We start from the raw sequence: 21,151 nt of genomic DNA on the forward strand, positions 1-21,151 counted from the left end.
TCATTCGATGATTTGTAGTTTTGATGAATTATGATTTTTCGATGAATTGTTGGTTTTCGATGAATTGCCATTCGATAATTTTTTCCCATTAATTGCTGATCGATAAATAATTTTTTTCGAACAACTGCCTTTTCTATTAATTTTTTTTCCCCGATTAACTGTTGTTCGATGAACTGTTTTTCGATAAATTGCTTTTCGGTAAATTGTCGTTAGATAAATTGTTTTTCGATAAATTGTTTTCGGTGAATTTTCTGGACACCCAACAGAGTAGGATATCAGAGGAGAACATCAAGGTAGAGTTGGAAGTCTGTGATATGGAGCTACGAATCAATGTTACGCTCTTTTCTATTCAGATTGGTAAATATGTGTGTAATGGATTCCTTGGGGCACTCATAAAGTCGAAGTGTGACAGCCTGAAGCTATTTCGTTTAGTATGGATTCGAACTTTTGTTTGCAGTGCCTGGAAGGATAATCATCGATATATATGCAACATTTCTGGATAATGCGATGATTTCCAGATTGTGACAGTTTTACAGAACCACCACAGTATCTCTTTGAAGTCGAGAATACACTGCATCATAATTCATGTACTATTGTGACGTGTTTTGGGAAAATAATGTCCTGATCGTAACCGAATCGAGGGAGGGAACGAACCGGAAAGTAGGATTTCGGCCAGACCATTACGCCAAACGAGAGTGCGTGGAGAGGTAACCATATTCAAGGTTAAAAAATGTCCGAAATACGACTCATAATATCACAAAATGGCAGAGAGTATCATTTAATTATGTTTAGTTAAATTAATAATTTAAACCCAATTTCTCTCTTCTCTTCCGTCTAAGACGGGTTGAGTCTTCTCTTGAGCAGGATCTTCCAGTCTTCTCTATTCCTTGCTGTTCGAAAAAGTTCCTTATGTGTTCTGCGTCCCGAAATGTTCTTTATTAATTTCAGCCAGGTAATTCTTGGTCTTCCAGGTCTTCTTTTTTCAGTTGGAAAAGTATTGATTAGGAAGTCTGTCTGCATCCATGCGTACAGTGTGTCCAAACCATGTTGTTGTTTTCTAATTTTTTCTATTATTGTCTTTTTATACAATAGTTCTTGTCTGACTGTGATGTTTGTTTTCTTTTCTATCCAACTTGTTCTATTTATTTTTCTTAAGCATTTCATTTCAAATGCCAGCAGTTTTTTCTCCTCTCTTTTTTTGACTGTCCAGGCTTCTGCTCCATAGATGACTGTTGGTATAATTATTGCTTCATATAATTTGATTTTGGCTTGTTTCGATATCTTGTTTGTTTTCCAGATTTTCTGTAATTCTCCCATGGTGGTCCATCCTATCGCTATTCTGTGTTTGATTGTTTTGAGTTCATCTATTGTTTCTGTTAGTTTTGATCCGAGGTATATGAAGTTGTCTACTTGTTCTATTTGTTCTCCGTTTAGGGTGGCTGAGATGGTAGTTCTGTTCCTCCCTATTTTCATCACTTTTGTATTTTGTATATTTATTGTCATGTCATATGTTTTACAGGTTTCGTTTAGCTTGTTGATCAACTTTTGTAGTTCATTTGGGGTTCTAGCAAGAAGGACGAGATCATCTGCGTATTTGATATTATTTATTTTTAAACCGTTGACATTGATTCCAGGCTCGTTGTCTATTACTTTCTTTACAACTTCTTCTAGATATATGTTGAATAGGAATGGGAATAATGGGCATCCTTGCATTACTACTTTTTGGATCTCTATGGGTTCTGTTGTGAGTGTGTCCTTTTTAATTATTGCATTTGTCTTAGAGTAATATTTTATCAGAAACTGTATTATATATTTGTCTATTGCTTTTTCTAGTAGAATTTTAAGAAGGATTTCTCTGTTTATGTTATCTAAAGCTTGTTTAAAGTCCACAAAACAACAATATAGTTCTTTATGGTCTTCCCAGCTGAGCTCTGTTAGTTAGTGCAATGTGAAAATTTGGTATTAGTCTATTGTTGAATAGTTCCTCGGAAACCAGCTTGTTCTATGCCTATCATTTCTTCGTAGGTGTTTTTAATCTATTTTGTATAATTCTTATGAATATTTTATAGGTGTGAGGGAGTAAATTGATTGGTCTGTAATTTCTGCAGTCTCTTTTGTCTCCTTTCTTGTATATTGGGATGATCTTTCCAGTTCTCCAGTCATCTGGGATCTCTCCTGTTTGTAGTATTTTATTGAATAGGGTTGTTAAATATTCTATTGATATGCTGCCTCCATATGACCACAGTTCAGTAGGAATAGTATCAATGCCTGGTGCTTTATTGTTTTTCATCTGTTTTATTGCATATCTAACTTCTTCTTGTAAAATTTTTGGGTGATCATTATTTTCGTCTATTGTTGGCATTGTAGTTTTGTTTCCTTGGTGGAAGATAGTCTTAAAATGGTTTCACCAGATTTTTCTTATATATTCAATATTCCCGGTTTCAGTCACCTTGTTGTTTATCATTGTTACTGCTTTTGCTGAGAATTCCTTTGTAATTTCTCTTACAGTATCATGGAAGACTTTTAGATTGTTTTGTTGGTATGCTTCTTGGCATTTCTTAGCTTTTTCTTCTAACCATTTTTCTTTGGCTTTTTTGCATAGGTTATCAACTTTATTTTTTAGTGCTCTGTATTTTTCTCTATTCTCTTCATTGTTTTGTTGATTTACAAGTATCTTGGCCTCTCTTTTCTCTTCTATGGTAGCTATGATTTCTTGGGTTATCCACTGTTTGTTTATTTTGGGTTTGGAACCTAGAGTGTCTTTTGCAATTGATAACACTGTTTCTTTTCCTTCTTCCCAGTATTTTCCGCTGTTCTGGAAGATGGAGGGTTTTAATTTCAAGCATATATGTTCTAAAAATCGACTTCTGCTTGAGCTATCTTTTAGTTTTGATAGGTTGATGTTTTCTTCTTTTCTGATATTATTTTTCCTGTTGAATTTTATCTTCGCTTTGGCAGTTAATATTTAGTGGTCAGTGTCAAAATCAAAACGTCTTAATGCTCGTACATTATTTACTGATCTTTTCCATTGTTTGTTTATGATGATATAGTCTATGCAGTTCTTTATATTACCATTTGGGATGTCCATGTATATTTATTATTAGGGCGTTGATAGAACAATGTGTTTGTAATCATTAGATCGTTTGCTTTACAGAAGTGGAGTAATTGTTCTCCTCTGTTGTTAAGCTCTCCGTATCCAAATTTCCCCATCACATCTTTTTTGTCTGCTGTGAACTGTCCTATTTTAGCATTAAAATCTCCCATCACTATTATAAGTTCTCTATTTTTGGGATTATCTATTTCCTGTTGTAGTTCTTCATAGAAATTTTCTATTTCTTCCTCTGAATGGTTACTGCTGGTGCATATATTTGGATTATTTTAATAGTTTGACCGTTTTCTTTTGCTTGAAGTTTGGCTGTTATTATTCTAGGAGACACTGGGTCTATTTCAATTACTGAGTGTGTAAGTTTCTTTTCAATTAGTAATGCAACTCCTCTGTGTATGTTATCTTTTCTTCCTGAGAAGTACAGTCTTCCTTCTGGTAAATCCATGAATCCATCTCCGCACCAATGTGTCTCTGATAGACCTAAAATACTCCATTTCAGTCTTTTTAAATTTTCCTGGACTAATTGTAATTTTCCAGGTCGGTATAGTGATCTTATGTTGAGGGTGGCTACATGTTTCACATCCTTGGCTGACCACATTGCTGATTTCTCACCTACTCTACGTGGTCTCTGAGTAAGCGCGTCGGTTGTCCCGTACGCAGTAACACTATCTCGGTTTGTAGGCTTTCTCCTGCTCAAGAAAGTTACTGGCATAATAATGTAGCCAGCTTGCCATGCCTCTGCTACATCCTTTGGCCCACGGCTCTTTATTCTTTATTCAGAGCAACCCATTTGGGTTTCCCCCATCCGCCACCCGGGGGACGCGCCTGGTAGGAGTGTGGTCTCCCCCAAGTTAAACCCAATAACGATCCAAAATTTAAAAATTTTGAAAAACATTTTTGGCAAGTGAATAATTTCACAATCTGCAATTAATTGGCCATCACGTAGTTCAGATACGATCTGACTGCTCCCGACGTCATCATGTGAGGTTACCTGAAGGACATGACATAGGTAAACAAACTCCCGACAATCCAGAGGAAGGAGAATATTCTTGCAAAAATTAGGGCGCTGCTGCTAGAAATATTAACAGCCGTAGAAAGGGTCCGTCTTTTTTGAGGCCGAAAATGGAAGGCATTTACTTGATGTGGTTTTACATAACTAATAAAAAATCTCCAGGTTCTGTATTTCATTATGACAAAAATAATGAAAATAATTAATAAATAAAAAATTATTAAATGTTTAAACCCCTTAATGGCCACCCTGTAGTACATAAATATACACAAATTCACAATCAGGTTCGGACGTTTTGGTTCCGTTATCATGTTTAATATTTTTAAATACACGCCCTATTTTCTGTGATGATTTTGGTGAAAAAAATACAGTAAATGCCCAAAGAACATGACAAATCTAGAATTGCTTCAGCTAATAAAAGTTGAGGCAGAATATCGTATAATGGTATAGAAGTTCCTTTTTATACTTCTGACAGGGATTATATCGTAGTACCAGAAACTGGTGATATTTTAGTAGTTTCTTCAGTTTTGTACACTCCATTTTTATCATAAAAGCAATCTTGTCAGTTCAAATGCTCTAAGGAAAACAAAATTATAGAATTGACTTGGACGTCTTTAGATTCTTACTTATATTGAGTAAGTTATGATCTAAATTTCTTAAAACTGTTTTTTGATGAGCTCCGTACGAGGTGAATGCTTCGTTTTTGGCTGGTGAGTTGGGTTAGGTTGGTTGGAATTACGACGGAACAACTAAAGTTGTTAAAGTTTTCGGTCCAGTATAGATCTATTCATTTTGTGCTTGCAGGAGGAAAAACTAATTACCATACCTCCATAAACTTTTATCCTATACAGTAGTCATTCCGACTGAAGTTTCTTTTAAAATAACTGACAACTCCCATGGTAACAAGTTCTACTGACTTCTAAACAGTCGTTGATCAATACTGTAACATGAAGTAGTAGGACAGTAGGATGCACGTTGCTTTCTGCTTTCGTACTTATATTCCTATCCATTTTGCCTCTGATTTTTTTTTCGATTTGCACAAAATATTATGAAATAAGCGATAATTTAGAGTTCAAATAAAGGACTAATTAAAATAAGTTCTCATTCATACTTTACTGATGATAACTTATTTTATAATGAGAACTTATTCGTACCACTAGCCCAGATGCTTTTTTTTTAAATAAATACATATGCATTCTTAGCAATCTTTTCTCAGATAATTTACTTAATCCGCTTATCATTGAATTGTAATCATGCTTTCATTTACAGGGTTTCCGTAGCATCCACGGTATGTATGAGGAGAATCGGTCCGATTGGATGTGACTTCGATATTCCAACTATTTTTACTGCATTAAGAATGATGCTAGATGCAATGGCGGGAATAATCGATAGAGGTTTGCTGAGCCAACTGCGTGGTAATAGAAAGACATCAATATTTATTTCATTAATTTAGTATGTCAATTAGTAAAGTAGGACCAATTTCATATATGAAACATAATTTATTATCAAAAGACTTGACGACTATTCCTAATTTCCATGATTTATTACCCAAATCCTGCCATCTAACAAAACAGGGAAATGATACGTACAGAGAAGATATCTGATCCAGATAACACCTCTTGAGCTCTATAATATGCCATAAATACATGCCATATTATTATTATTATTATTATTATTATTATTATTATTATTATTATTATTATTATTATTATTATCATCCTTGCACGGGCACCTCTATGGAGTTCTAAGACCTATCGCGGGAGATTCAAACCATCAACGCAATATCTATGGTACCTCTCCTTGAAACCATTAATACACAAAGCACTTACAACTGATTCAAACAAACCCATTCGATTCATTCACTAATCTCCAAGCGAAAAATATAATCCTCACTCACTTGCTGAACCATAGTTTTACCCAACTTCCAGGGATGACCATTTGTTCTACTCCCTCTTGCCAAGTGTTGAAACATTTCCCAAGCATCAATCCTATAAAATCCTTTAAGTAACTTAAATATTTCTGTCATAAGCTCCCCTTTTTGCTTATCTACCAACATTTGCAATTGACAAACCTCAATCTGCCACAATAGGGAACATTCCACAGACCATTCATCATCATCTTGGCCACTCGCCTCTGGATCCTCTCCCCCACTTCCTAATTCCCAAGAAACCCAGGTGACCACACTTGAGCACAGTAATCCAGATGTGGTCGTATCAAAGCGTTACAAAGAAGAATGATACTCCTCTTATCTCCGTTTGTTAATGTGTTCGTCAAGAACTAAGTAATCCTCTGAGCTATCCTGGCTAGTTTAGTAATACGCCCGCTAAATGTCAAGTCTCTATCTACTACTACTACTCCCCAAATACTTGTTTCATCAATTTCCTGAGTACGGATCCCTTAATGTGGAACACAGCTTGTAGTGTTTTTATTCCAAAGTGCATAAATTTACACTTTTCCACATTAAATCGACATCCATTATGTTTTGCACATACTGTCAGCCAATTTAAACCATCACGCAAGCTCCCTACATTACCTTGATTAACTATTACCTTACACAACTTTGGGTAATCAGCACACAACTGAATATCTCCCTTCAAATTAAACAACAGTGGTACAAGCACAGAGTCCTTGTACCACTGTTGTTTAACAGAATACCACATAACGGAGTTCCATGTGGTATTCTGTCACACACACCTTTGCAAAATGCAGCAGTATTATCGTGTAGCCATTCCAGCTGTCCAAGTTAGCTGTCACGCTATTCTAAAAAATAGTAGATTACTAAGACATGACTAACCCCTTCACAAATCCATGCTGCCCCTCATAAAGTATCGCATTCTTATTCATCCATTCTTGAAATCTCATTTAACTAACTTTTCCAGTACTTTTGCCACCACTCCTGAGATACTGATTGGTTTATAATTTGCTACCACAGACTCTTTTATAGAAAGAAATTATTTTGCCCTCTTTTCACTCTCTTGGGACTTTGCCAGAGCTGAGACTTAAATAAAACAGCCTTGCCAAAGGCATCGCCAGTTCTCCTGCGCATTCTCTTAAAATGCATGCCGACATCCCATCTAATTCCACAACTTCATATGCATTCAGATTCTTCCTTCTACTTGCCACATAACGAAAAAACTCTTTGGTATTTCCTTTCGCCTCTTGGGCTAATTTCTTCTCATAATCTGATTTTGCCTTCCTTACCATGGTAGTCACCTTTCTTGACTAATCCTTGTACTTTTCAAGAAATAGTTAGTCATCTTCTTCTTGTATACCTTCCACAACATTTTCTTTTTTTTTTTCAGTTAATGATACTACTCATCCATCTAACTGATCTTGGGTATGCAGTGTGATATTGTTTCCTCCAGATATCCTTTGACTATCCACTATGCATTGTGAACATCATTCTCTTACAGATCTTTATGCCATGATACTGCTTCATGCTGCCTTCTAAGGGTATCACAATCACCTGACCCATAGTTCCAAAAAGATCCCTTCTTAACTCGAATTTCCACATGTGTTGCTACCGTCCAAGTCAAAACCACATAATCACTTTCCCTAATTGGAGGCAATGTTGCCACCTTAGTTATGGACAGGTATTCTGACTTTATAACAAGCTCAAAAATTCTCATACCCCGAATCCTCTCCGTCATATTCTGCTTCAAATAATCATCTCTCAGTAATTGTATAAAGTTCATTTCATTTCTGCCACATGATCATTCTTACTTCGAATCTATATCTTCGAAGTTGAAGTTCTCCATAACAATTACTCAGTTTGAACTCATTGTACTAATCTGCTGATGCGTATCGTCCCGGCGCAACCAATTTTGAATTTTGTCCTATTCGCCTTAATCTCACATCAGATTGACTCAAAAGAACTGCAGTCTTCCCCATTAACTTTTACTTGTTGGCTGCGATTCGTCTACTGTCATGAGCAGTACCTCATCCCCCTGTCATGTCTACCCCATCCTCCTGAAAATACTAAATCTCATACAATATTTCTCATCTCTCAGGTTACTTTTACAGCTAAAACAATAAATTCTTTCGCCTTCCCTTCTTCATTCTGACAGTATAACTAATATTATGAATTTTCGCACTCACCAGGGAAACAAGATTTTGTAGCGTTTTCTTGAAGAACTTCACTTATCATAACATCGCTGTAAATAATTAATTTCCTAGGTCCATTCTCTGGATTATTCTAACAATTTACTTTTTGGTTTCGGACCTCTTGTATTTTTCATTTTTCTTTTTCGACTGATCCCTTGCCGTTTGTGCGTCCTTTCAATCTTGCGCTTGGCCTTGTGAAGGCCTCCATCATATTCAATTTCTGCCCAATTTCTTTATTCAGGTCTTGTAGATTCTCGTGAACTTCCGCCACTGCACTTTCAACATTATCACCGATATTTACATTTTTCCATCTTGTATGAATGCTCTCTACTTGACTATCACGCAAATTGTTTTCTCCTATTCACTTTCAAAGCATTTATTACACACTTTATGTGATAGTTTCTCTCTCCTTCCACAAATCTTTCAACTTTCTTGACCAGTACATTTCATAATTTTTACGTTGCGCAAAATTAGCTCGCCAAAGTAAAGGACCTAAAATACTGTATATGCAGCATAAATAATTACCAGCGATGTCTGAAGGACTGATTTTAAAATAATTTCTGAGTTGATCATTAAGGAAAATCAATAACACATGAACATGATAGCAAATAAATTTTAATTTTCATACAAACACTCTTTAAAGTGTATGTTATGCACATGACAGTCATATATTACAAAAGGAGTACTTAGTCAGGATACAGAACTTCTTTCTAATTTAAACGTCACGGGCAAGCGGGTTTTTTCTCACGGAAACTCGGGTTTTTTGTCCTGTAAAACTCAAGAAAATCGACCTTAGAACCCACACTATTTCAGACATTAAAATATTGTGATAAGGTTAGCGACCACGAGATAACGGCACATGTTCAGCCGTGTCTTCACTGAGGGCTGCTAAATTAGTGATAGCCTTAGGCCAGCTCTCTCTGATTGGCTACCAGTGGAATTGAACTGTCCACTCAGCCTCCAAAAGTTAGATAGGGCTAAAACGGCCTCGCCTACTCCCTATACGGGATTAAAAAGTTAGCTGTTTTATTTATTTATTTATATTTTGTGGTGTGACAGATGAAAAAATCTGTTAAGACCTTCTCTCACTACTAAAACAAAAGTCATAGCTTTCGCTGATGATGCGATGATAATGATCCGGGCACGCGACGGCTTAGAGTAACGGCCGATGAAGAGCTCTTTAAAATTGCAGAGTGGGCACGCGAGAAGAACATGACGTTCAATAGTGCCAAGTCTGACGTGCTCCACATCTCACGTAAAAAATCAAAACAACATGTAATGGTCTTCCTAAACGGGGAAGTTCTCGAAGTAGCCAGCGAGCTAAAACACTGCAGCAACAATATATTAAAAATTACCTTCAACAAGCACATCTCATATGTTGCCTAAAAATAGCTTACAAATAGTAAACCTTGTAGCTAAGTCGGCAAGGATTAAGTGCGGATTAGGCCAACGAGCGCTGAAAACATACGAGATATACTACCATTGATATTGTGTGCTGCACCTGCCTGGAAACATGCACCAAAATAAAAAAAAAAAACCGACAAAAGCTAGACAGAGTTCAACGCTTTATAGCATCCGTATAAATAAAGGATACAGGACATATCTTTCGAGGCTGCTTGCATTATTGCTGGTCTAACATCAATCTGCCTGAAAATGCAAGAATTCTCTCTTATATATGAAGTCGCTGTCCAGAAGATATAAAGAAAATTCCAACATCGATCCAGATTGCTACTTCACTATAGTAGGTGGCCTCACCCATCAAGGAGAACATATATTAAATAGAAGGAAAGCTCTGAAAGTGACGATTTCCATGTATACACTTCCGGAAGCAAAACCGAAGGGAACGTCGGTCGTTCTTTCATTGCATATCACAGACAGTCCATTATACAAGAACGCTGCTCTAGACTGCGTCCTCTCTGTTCGAATAACAAAACAGAATAACTTGCTATAGTTCATTCACTTACATATCTCCGGGAATTAGAACTCAACACCTCTTATCGAAAGACAGTTTACAGTGACAGTAGAAGCACTATAGACTGCATAAAAACCAGAATAACCATATAGCGTAGACAAGAACAGACAAGAAATCTGATTTAGTATCTCATTCTAGAGGAATAGGAAATCAAGTTCTGTTGGGTGAACGCGCATACTGGAGTAGCAGGAAACGAGACAGTTGATCAGCTGGCTAAAGAAGCGGCTAGAAACAAGTTACCAAAAGAACTTGAAATCTGCTATAAAAATACTTGTAGAAGAAAGAAGCCTAAACTGCACAAAAAAAACGGATCAGCAACAAAATTCTTGCTAAGTATCAGAAACAGACTCCGGCTGAAAAAGCACGCCAACTCTCCAGAGACAATGGAAAACTAAGACACTAATTACACCCATTCCATATTTGGAATTCCCATTAGGCATTTGTTATCCGCACCTTCAAAAGACTGCCGATCATATACTTTACCACTGTCAGCTACTGGACTCCATCCGGATTCCACTAATACAACGCGTCATCACTTCTGGATATAAGTGGCCAGTGTCAAAACAGAGACTTATCGAAAAGTATTACTCAGAATTAATTAAATTTGCCAATAAGATCCACTTCCAGTTGTTATAATGTGAAAAAAATTACTAATATTGTATGAATTATATATATATATATATATATATATATATATTATGTTAAACATACCAAGCTATTTTAAACCTGGTTTTACTCCATTTCCCAAGTAAACAGACAAACAAGTCAAGTTTGCGCCTGCACCTATCGCAAGTCTAGCTGACTCTCAAAGTAGTGCAAGTCAAGGCAACTCATGGTAAAGGTAGAATAAGCTCTGATCACTATTCTTAATATTTACCCTTAATGCACAGTCCATCTCCTTGAGGAGATGTATGATGCTATGTATTAAAGGCAAGGGGGCCACTACCCAGACCGGTTTAGAACTTTATTGAGGTCTCATCAGTGGGAGCCAGGCTAGAAATACCAAGATTTTAGTAATACAGAGCATATAAGTATTTTATCAGAACAAGTTACCATAAGGTGTTTTAACATTATTAAATAAAAATCTCCGGATGATATATAAATGTAGAAAGTTCTTTCTACATATATATATATACAGGGTGTTCGGGATAAATTTGACATATTTATAATTAATTATATTTTTCCGTAAGTTACATGTATTAACACACACTTCTCTTCATTTAAAAGTTTGGACCCTTCTTCATTCATATACAAGATGTCAGAAAGGATGGATAGCTGGAACCCACCTGAATCATGGAAGAGAATAACTTGTATCATGATGATTCGTGCCCGCCATCAAAATAAGGATATTACGACTGCTGCACAATGCTCCCTGAATACAGTAAAAACAATCAGGCATGAACTAGAGACTTGCAATGGTGACTACGAGGATGTAGCAAGAAGAAAGATCCCTAGCAGACGATCTGATTGCGTTCGTACAGCAGAATTCCTCGCAAATCTGCAGGAACAGGTGTTGAAGAACCCTGGCATTGGAATTCGGGCTTTGTTCGTGGAGTTGCTAACTGTAGTCAAGCCCTGGATAACAAGGGTAGCCAATGGTAGGCCGTATGTATGGCAGCAGGATTCGGCCCCTTGCCACACCTCTGGGAAAAGTCAAAAATGGTTGTCTGAAAATTTCTACGACTTCACCAGTCCAAATGTTTGGCCTGCAAACTCCCCAGACCTTAACCCCATGGATTATTTTGTATGGGGCGCAGTTGAAAAAGACACCAATCGCACTTCCAGTAATACAAAAGCCCAGTTAATGGATAAAATTAAAACAGTTTTTGCGGCCCTTCCCAGGGAGACTGTAGCATCAGCTTGTTCGAGGTTCCGAAGCAGAATTGAAGCTGTGATCGATGCTAATGGTGGTTATTTTGAGTAAATCTTGTTGATAGTATTGTAATTAACTCTGCCTGTAATGTTTTTTTGTCAATTCATTAAATTTAATAGATACAAAGAAGATTTTCTTTTTCCTTACGAAACTGTCAAATATATCCCGAACACACCCTGTATATATATATATATATATATAATTCATACAATTTATAATTTAATATAATATAATTTATACATACATATATATACATGCGCGCACGCACGCACACACACACACACACACACACACACACACACACACACACACACACACACACACACACACACACACACACACACACACACACACACACACACACACACACACACACACACACACACTAATGATAATAGCATCCGTGAAAGGTGCAGATGCATAACATGTTGGGATCGTAGATAATGCAGAAGTATGAACAATCTGAGAATATTTCTGTTGAGACCAATGATGGCACAATAGATAGGGAAGAATGTGCATGCAAGAAAGGAGAAGGAGGAGCTGTGGTGTTATGAATAAAAATTGTTTCATTATCACATGTAGTCTTCTTTCATTACGTGTTATTCCCGCTTCCTATGCAGGGTCCGCGTGTTACTTAGATGCAACTACTTGTTAGTACCACTCTCAACCGACCTGTCCCCCCTAGTCTGCCGCTGGGGGGGGGATATATTTTTTGGCTGTAGAAGCGTATGTTCACGGGCCGGTTTGCCTGCTTGCGGGATGAAAAACGCCAAATAAACTGGCGGCAAAAAAACGCTACTGCCCGCGCCCAAGACCGGCTAACTTGGCTATGCCTGAGGAAGATCCTCAAGTTCCTCACGTCTTCGACGGGAATCGAACTTAGGACACTCCTTCCCCAGGCATATGGTTGCGAAGCGCAAAGCCACTAGACTAACCGCGCGGACTCATTATAACATGTAGTATGCATCCTTAAAGAAAACTCGCTTCAAAATAAGAGGGAAAAAATCTTTATTCCAAACCCACCGTGGCAATGTTAAGATATTAGCAAAAGTTGGAGATATTAGAAGTGAGTAATCATTTCTCGAATCGTATTTATGCCATTTTCGTAAAACAATGTACTAGCGTAAAATCATTTGTCGCTCGAGATTTCCCTGTAGATTAGCAATTGACTGAAAAAGCTTCATTATTTTAAAGAGAAAGAGGGAATAATTTGTAAGTAAACATTTATTTCCATTCTTAGGATTAGATGAATACAGATTAATTTCCAGGCTAACGTTCTCAGAAAGATTTCCCTTTCTTTGATACGAAAGGTTGTCACAATCATTATTGCCCTCCCATTTGATTGGCCAGAAGGCTTTTAATATTGGCCAATCCAATATTAAAAGTGTTGGATTAACATGTGGTTTCTCCAAAAGCTCCTCGTAATACTCGATTCGTTTCTGTGGTGGTCGTTATTTTTTATTTTTTATTTACAGTACATATATACATCCACTTCACAATGTGACGGGTTACAAAAACATACGAGTTCTCAACATGTAAGACTAGTTCTCATTTATATCTAAAGATTTTAAATGTTCTCAGATTAAAAATCATTTCTATACTCTTTTCTCACTAACAGGTTTAAAGGATGGAGCCTCTTCTAAATGCATTCGTCTGATTCGAGATCGCCATATGTTTGTATGTGTACGGCTACTTATTCGATTAATAGCGCGCACGAGTTCAGGTTTGAGTGTAGAATGGTAAGTCTCAATAAGTTAAATTATTAATACGAAAACTGTTATATATTATTACTGCAGCATATCTAATAAATGATATATTCTGCGGCTTAATGTATAATGATTTCTTTTTGTTATTTGAAAAGTTTTTTTCAATATAGTTAAGCAACTAATCAGATGAAAATATATTATAAACTTCTCTAAATGAGTGCAGATTAATATTAAGTCACAAGTCGTATATGCTGACCATTTTTGGGATTCTATCACATTTATATTCTTGAGGTTTTCTGTGGTTTTTATTTTATTTAATTTTTTTTCCCTTTCTAAATCACTTTAAGTGTATCCAAATATAAATCATTAAGTCTTTGCTTGATGAATACGTTATTTACTCCCCAGAATAAAAAAAAACAAACAAACCGAATTATAATTATGCTTTTTAGTGTAGTGTTGAAAGATCAGTTAGTTTGAGTCTTTAGAGTAAGTGATTGAGATTAATTTCTGCTTGGGATTATCAAATTGGGCTTTAGAACAATTATTATACAAGAATTAATATACACATAGGGTTATGATATCCAGAATGCTAATCATCTAAAATGACTTAAATGAATATCTTTTTAAGAGCTTCAGAATAAAAATGAGTTGAGAAATGCTCTGCGATTCACTTTAGCTGGGTCACATATCGTCTTTGGAAATTAGACGGTACCCCCTAAAACCGTAATTCCAGATGCGCAATAGGGGGATGATAAGTAAATGGCAGAAACTATGCTCCAAGTCTTTTGAATGTTGTTTGCTTTTTTAAAATTTTTTTTTATTATAACAATCCCTGAATCATGGGTTATTTAAATCAGTTAATTTAAATGATTGCTCTAAATTATTTCAATTACTTAATAGGTTGAGTGATTGAAATAATATAAATTTAAATTTAAAACGGTTTAACTAGCAACTGTTGCTTCACTTCTTATAAATTCTGATTCTGAACCTTTTTTCATTATACCTTGTAGGATAAAAATGTCATTCAAAAAATGTGTTGAATACGTCCTTAACCCCTGTTCATTTGAAGTTCGCGAAAATATATTTGAATCACTGTTTTTGGCTGTCGGAGGAGAGGCAACTCTACTGGCTGTATCAGGTAAGAAGAGTGATAATATAATAAATCTCTTAATGATCACAACAGTAAACTGACAGTTCCTATGTTTTATCGTATTATAGGCTTTAGTCGTTAACGATATGCAGAAACTTTATAAGAGCTTTTTAACTGATAGGGAGTTAGCCGATTTCGAACGGAAGTGGTCGTGTTTTTTTTATTCCAGAAACCTCGGTTTTTTTATTCGACAAAACAGGAAAGTGGCCACGTTGTCTCATACTAATCTCATAGCCCCCAATTGCTTCAGCCCTAATTCTAAAATGTCATCTATTTGTTCATTGCAAAAGGGATGTAGTGCTTAAATGTACACCATTCCTTTTGAGTTTACTTCTCTATCGAGTATAATAATAATCAGAATTTGTTTTTAAAGTTGTTCGATAATACACACCAATTCAAGGATTTAATGTCATTGCATCCTTGAATGAGAAAGTGGCGGACCAGGATTTTGAACTTATGGCGGATAGAAATTCGAACAGCAAGAAACATATTGGGTGGTATTAATAAAGACATTTGACCAACAAAGAAAAGGAAGTAGAGATTGTATTGTATTAAATCTTGATACCACATCTGCTATGATCAGATCTGTTCATCAGGATGTGGAGGGGATGAAAAAAGCCTACTTTACAAAATGATTGCAGAACTGTGTTGTGTTAGTTTTAAGGATAGACTGAAAACGTCGTCTGCAGATTTTGGTAGATAGCATAGATGGTTTGATACGACTGAGACGATTAAGTTGTTGAAACGTATTTAATAGATTGATATGGGAGAGATTCTTCAAATTATAGTAAAAGGGGAAGGATAGGGACTAAGGTCATCCCTGAAAATTGCACAAGTAATTGAAGAATAAGAGAGTAAACGTTGTTTTTATAAACAAATAGAGTGATAGTTGAAAGAAATGCATTTACCGAATGTATTTTGAATGGGAATAGTGGGAATGAGTTTTAGGTTTAGCATGATAGACGTATTGCCTCCGTAGACCTTGTACGATGATTATGCTGATTCCATGGAAGTTTGGTGTTTGTGTCCAAAGGTGGAGAATATAATAAATTTAGTTTAATCCTTTATCCAAGTGTGAGCAAACAAAGTTTGCCCCTGAAAATATCTTCAGGACTGGGGTAAGTAGTACAACATCGGGCAGCTCGTAGTAAATGTGGACCAAGCTAACACCACTCCTATCTCAGTATCTCCCATAATGCAAAACATATCTCCTTGCCGATATGTATAATGTTATGCATTAACGGGAGGGCCATTACCCAGACTAGTTTCGACCTTTATTGAGGTCTCTTCAGTGGGAGCCAGGCCCAGAGTGGAGATACCAGGCAGAAGCAGCGAGGTCATCTTTACCTATAGGAGTTGCCAAAAGGTGTGCCAACTTTTTATTAAAATACTCTGAATTTAGAGAAAGATGTTCCACCTTTGCTACGAGTTGTCTGGTGTTGTACTACCTTAACCCAGTCCTGAAAATATCTTCAGGACTGCTGATTCAGTCCTGAAGATATTTTCAGGCGCAAACTTTGTTTGCTCACACTTGGATAAAGGATTACACCAAATTAATTATATTCTAACCAAGTGAAAAATAAACTTTCAAAGGTGGGGAATGTTGGCATGGAGATATGTAGTGACTGTCGGAATCCACATTTGTGATAACAAATTAACTGATAGTCTTCCAGGAAGAGAAGTTGATTTCCTTGGTGTTCGCAGGGATAGTCTGGTGGCTACATTTCCTTTACGTTTTTTTTTTTGTTTGAAATGCGTCCTATATGCATATAGGTTTACTTCTATGCTGTAGATGGTAGCTGTGAGATGATCACTGTTTTATTATAAAACAATATGGAATCGGAGTAATTTTGAAGCGCAAATTTTGAACATAGTTAGGGAGTATATCATATATGAACCAAGAGAATTGTTGGTATTATAGCTATTAAGGATTTTCCTGATGTTTTTAGTGAAAACGATCGGATAAGAATGCAATGAGCTCTTCTTGGGAGAGACTGGTGAGATTAGTCTTTTATAGAATATCTGAAGACGAAGAATGATACCACTAGATTCACCTTATCTTGGAATAATGGTACAGTGAAGCATTTGGCTGTAGGAAAGGTAGATATGAGGAAAGAAAGAAGTAGCGAAAATGTCTGGCATTCCATTTCATCGCATTCAAGTTTTCATGCTTTCTTCTCGTTTTGGTTCTTCGAAAGTCAAACTTTCATTTGTCGACCTTTTTGACAGTTGTTTCAAGACCGTCCTCGACCGTCCTTTAGGACAGGTTGAGCCCTCTTAATAAGGGATTAAGTGTGTATTTTATGCCTAGATCCGTATGTGTTCAGGAACCGGTTTTGTCTGTTCTGAGGGACCAAAAACCCTCTACCTCCATATGAGACCGGCTAACTCACCTTTAATCGAAAGAAACCAGATAAAGGTTCTTTACGTCATGGACGGGAATCGAACCCAGGTCTTTCCTACCAAATTAGGAGAGTGAAAACAGCAATCAAACCACAGAAAGTTAAAGAGAAATCACGGAGGTCATCCGTTTGGGCTACACTGTAGTTCTAAAGGACACGAGACTAAGAATTGCTGAGTAAAGTATGTGAAGTACAGTTTTGATAATTGAGGTGACCTGGAGTTATTGAGGCTATAACTGGCAGTCTCAATAACTACATGACATACAAATTCCACAATTCGAAAGAACAGCTGAAGTTTAGATGCATGTATACATTTGTACGCATTCAAGGTACTTTATTATTTTTTTGTGGTAGAATTTTTGTAATCAGAATTACTGTATTTTTAAGGTACCTTTCATGGCTGCATATGTATCCGAAAAAGTTAATTTCAGAGCAAGGCCATGCAGATTAAATTGGAGTGACTACACTGACTAATCGATAATTGTCTTGGTTCTAACTAGAAAAACGGGGCCTATGTAACTTAGTCCACATCTACAAAGCCAATGTGGTTGGAAAGACCTGGGTTTGAATCCCGATGAGGGTTTTCATTTTACAAAACTGGTGGTTTTAATTTGTCAATGCTTTTTTTTTCTCATCAAAAGCTTTTATATAGTTAATAAATGAAAGGGAAGTGAATTTGAATGCGAAGTTAAATTCCCTGTGGAGGAATAGTTTCTCAGCCAAGGTCTGGAAATTTCTGTGAAAGGTAAGAACTCCTTATAGATATCGAGCGGGATTTAATATCATTTCCCTTCAGGATTTTAAAAGACATTATGAAGATTTATTATATGAAGATAAGGATTAAGGAGACGAAATAGCTATGATCTGGTGAAAGGACATTTGAAGTGACGTTCGATGCTGGCTGGTCAAGATCAAAGAATGGAAATACGCTTTAACCTGATGTAATGGTAATAGAGATATTCAAGTATGGTGATAATAAAGCATTACAGATCCTGACAATGATCTTTAACAAAGTGTATCGCAGGTGAGGATATCTCTTATGAGTGGAACTTGTAATATATATCATCTATCCATAAGAAGGGGCAAAAGAACCTAAAATTATAGCTGAATAAATGTCATGTGTACGGTTGTCAGGATATGTCGTCGAATCACGAGGATCAGAATTGAATTTAAGGCATCTCCCCATTAGTGGAGGAACAATCTAATTTTATAGCAGAAGTTTGAATTTGGAAGAGAAAAGGATATATATGAAGGAACAGTAGAGATAATGCAGAGGAAATTGCAGGGATCCAGGACCACTATGAAGATTGGTAACTAACTACCTTTCAGATGAATTTATTACTAGCAAGGGACTCAAGCTGGAATTGTATGTCACAAATATTGTTTAAGATCTAATCAGATGCGGCTTTGGAGGATTGGAACAGACAGTACCGTGAAATCGGTGTACCCATAGGAGAAAAAGTCTCACATTCTCTTTTTTTCGCTGGTGATCAGGTAATCCTCGCATGACAAGGATGAGGTAGATTACCAAGAGAAAACTGTTGAATATGTAAAAATGTTCGGGCCTGAAAGCAATATGTGAAAAAAAAACAAGTACATGGTAGTTTGGAGATGACAGTGAAACAGATCTTGGGTTAGAGACAGGAACCATAAAATCAGGGGATGCGTTCAAGTATGTAATTTCCATCTGACAGTCGGGCCAATATAAAGTGGACATAGCATTTCGAAAAGCACAGGCACGAGCGGATATTAGAACCATGAATGGAGTTTTATGAAGTCATACGGTTTCAACGAAAACTAAGAAGATTCTGTATCATATGATTACAGTATAATGATATGATTGTGATTGTTCGTACCTCACTAACAGCTAGACGAAACAAGTTGTAGAAATGGATTACTCCAGATGAAGCATGAGAGCCACCCTTATGATCGCTGAGGAATGCGAAATACGTATGTTCAAAAACAGATGGAAGTTGAACAGCCAGTTATGGAGAGGATAGAAGTATGTGCTTTGAAATGGTATGGACACGTCCAGAGAATGAGCAAAGAACGTGGCCATTGGGAAGTATGAACTGGTCATCCCCCCCTTTGAATACTGGAAGATATGTGCAGAGTGGACTCCGAGAACAAACAGCTACTTACAAGTAAAGAATTCCGTAAAATTTAAAAAAGAAGAATTTTGAAGTAACTTTGAGTCTGTGAAAAGAATAAAAGTAAGGATTTCAATTAAAGTAATTAAATAATGTACTTATTGAAATATATTTTAAAATAGTAATGGCTTCTGACTGTGTAAGTTTTATGATTATTTTTTATGATCATTATTTTCTAAGAATAAAAGCAAGGATTTCAATTAAAGTAATTAAATAATGTACTTATTGAAATATATTTTAAAATAGTAATGGCTTCTGACTGTGTAAGTTTTATGATTATTTTTTATGATCATTATTTTCTAGTGTCACAAAGTTTTCCCTTTCCTTTCCGAGGATTTAAAGATATTCAAGTCTTTGAAGATCTTTCACCTCAGCCAGGTAATATTTAGTTTGAGCATCTTATACTATAAATCAACGGACTGTACTTTAAATTTCTTACAGGAAGTATTAAGATACTTGGCCTTTAGGATAAACAATTAGGAATTTTCTATCTTTGTTAATTGACACCTCCCCCCCACTCTCCTTGCACATAAGCGAAATCCTGCAATTATTTATGTTCAGCTATCCAAAGCGAAATTCTGTATTTATGTTTGGGAGATTTTCTTGCAATATGTTGGCTCTCTAGTGATAATTGATCACATTTATGTTTCTGGAACATGAAATATAATTTTATATTTTCAGTAGTACCATACAATAATTGTTCTTCTTTGTTTGATTGAACTCGATCCAGAAGAAAATAAAATTTTCACACATTGCTTTTAATAACGTTACATTTCATTAAGGTCAGTATTGTATGTGTAGATGTGACGTTTGCACACTACAGCACTTGACCGTACGAAGGCAGACTTTGTTTTGAATGTAGTCGACGACTAGAGGAAATTTTTCTAAGCCTTTTTTCGACCGGTTCCCGAGTTAGTCGATCTCTGGCACGGGAAAGCGGGTTTTTTCTCCTGGAAACTCTGGTTTTCCGTCCCATAAACTCAAGAAAATCGACTGTAGAACCCACACATTTTTCAGAGATTAAATATATTGTGTTAGGGGTTAGGGACCACGAGATGGCGGCACTTGTCGAGCCGTCTCTGTTCACTGCGTGCCGCTTAATTCGTGATAGTCTTGGGTCAGCTGTCTCTGATTAGGTACCAGTGGAGATTGAACTGCCCACTCAGTCTCCAAAAGTTAGATAGGGCTAAAATGGCCTCGCCTACTTGACGGGAATAAAAGGCGTTAGCTGATTTTTTTTAAAGTTAGTTATAAATGATCTCCGTTATAAAACAAGTTCATTGAGTATAGAAATATAGTGCTAAAACCATTGAAATAATTTCCTTAGAATCATCATCAGCCATTTTCTACCCTCTGCTGGACAAAGGCATCCTCCAAAGTGCTCCATTGATTCCAATCTGGAGCCTTTCTATACTTCGTTTCTACTGTCTCTATAATCTCATCCTTCCACCGTCTCTTTGGTCTTCGTGTAGCCCTCTTTCCATCTTTAGGATACCTTTCTGATATCAACTTTGTCCAACTTTCCTCTGAGTAATCCTCAACTTGTTGGTGAAATTTTTGGTCAAAGTCAATGTTCTACTTTCATATATCATGACCGGAAGTATACAAACGGAATGTTTTTTTTTTCTTTTAAAGCAGATTGAGATGTTTCCTTTAAGTGCTTCACAGATTTTTCCAAA

At 36.4% G+C, this 21,151-nt stretch overlaps 1 protein-coding gene across 1 annotated transcript in view; it reads left to right on the forward strand.

Annotated features, from left to right (window-relative positions):
- The window catches only part of LOC150108314 (uncharacterized), a 220,779-nt gene that overhangs the window by 104,353 nt on the left and 95,275 nt on the right, over window positions 1-21,151 (forward strand). Inside the window, exons 17-20 of the mRNA XM_090390443.1 lie at window positions 5,385-5,530; window positions 13,683-13,803; window positions 14,781-14,908; window positions 19,776-19,850. Of these exons, the coding sequence (XP_090246569.1) occupies window positions 5,385-5,530; window positions 13,683-13,803; window positions 14,781-14,908; window positions 19,776-19,850 (470 nt within the window). The remainder of the gene's footprint in view (window positions 1-5,384; window positions 5,531-13,682; window positions 13,804-14,780; window positions 14,909-19,775; window positions 19,851-21,151) is intronic.

Source organism: Typopeltis vanoorti, chromosome 3 (genome assembly GCF_054136105.1).
Source record: "Typopeltis vanoorti isolate ZY-2024b chromosome 3, IOZ_Tvanoo_1.0, whole genome shotgun sequence".
Lineage (NCBI taxonomy): Eukaryota > Metazoa > Arthropoda > Arachnida > Uropygi > Thelyphonidae > Typopeltis > Typopeltis vanoorti.